At 46.4% G+C, this 235-nt stretch overlaps 1 protein-coding gene across 1 annotated transcript in view; it reads left to right on the forward strand.

Annotated features, from left to right (window-relative positions):
• EMH_0080510 (uncharacterized protein) overlaps window positions 1–235 on the forward strand; it is a gene marked incomplete at both ends in the record, with an annotated part of 2,463 nt that overhangs the window by 888 nt on the left and 1,340 nt on the right. The window contains one exon of the mRNA XM_013500270.1: window positions 161–233. Within this exon, the coding sequence (XP_013355724.1) occupies window positions 161–233 (73 nt within the window). The remainder of the gene's footprint in view (window positions 1–160; window positions 234–235) is intronic.

Here is a 235-nt window from a genome sequence, read left to right on the forward strand (position 1 = left end):
GGCCCTAGTTGTTGTGTAGAATATGGGGTTTAAAAGGGGTTTCTATCGATTGGTTTGGTGGTATACTTCCTACAGAGAAATATCATTAGGGTTTAGGGTTTAGGGTTTAGGGTTTAGGGTTTAGGGTTTAGGGTTTAGGGTTTGTGGGTGTGATGTGCAGCCCTCCACTACTGTTCGGGGCCCCCAGCTAACCAGCGGTTTACTCGTTCTTGTCAGATACCCTATGCTATTCCTC

This window comes from Eimeria mitis, genomic scaffold (assembly GCF_000499745.2).
Source record: "Eimeria mitis Houghton genomic scaffold, Emh_scaff5203, whole genome shotgun sequence".
NCBI classification, from domain to species: Eukaryota; Apicomplexa; class Conoidasida; order Eucoccidiorida; family Eimeriidae; genus Eimeria; species Eimeria mitis.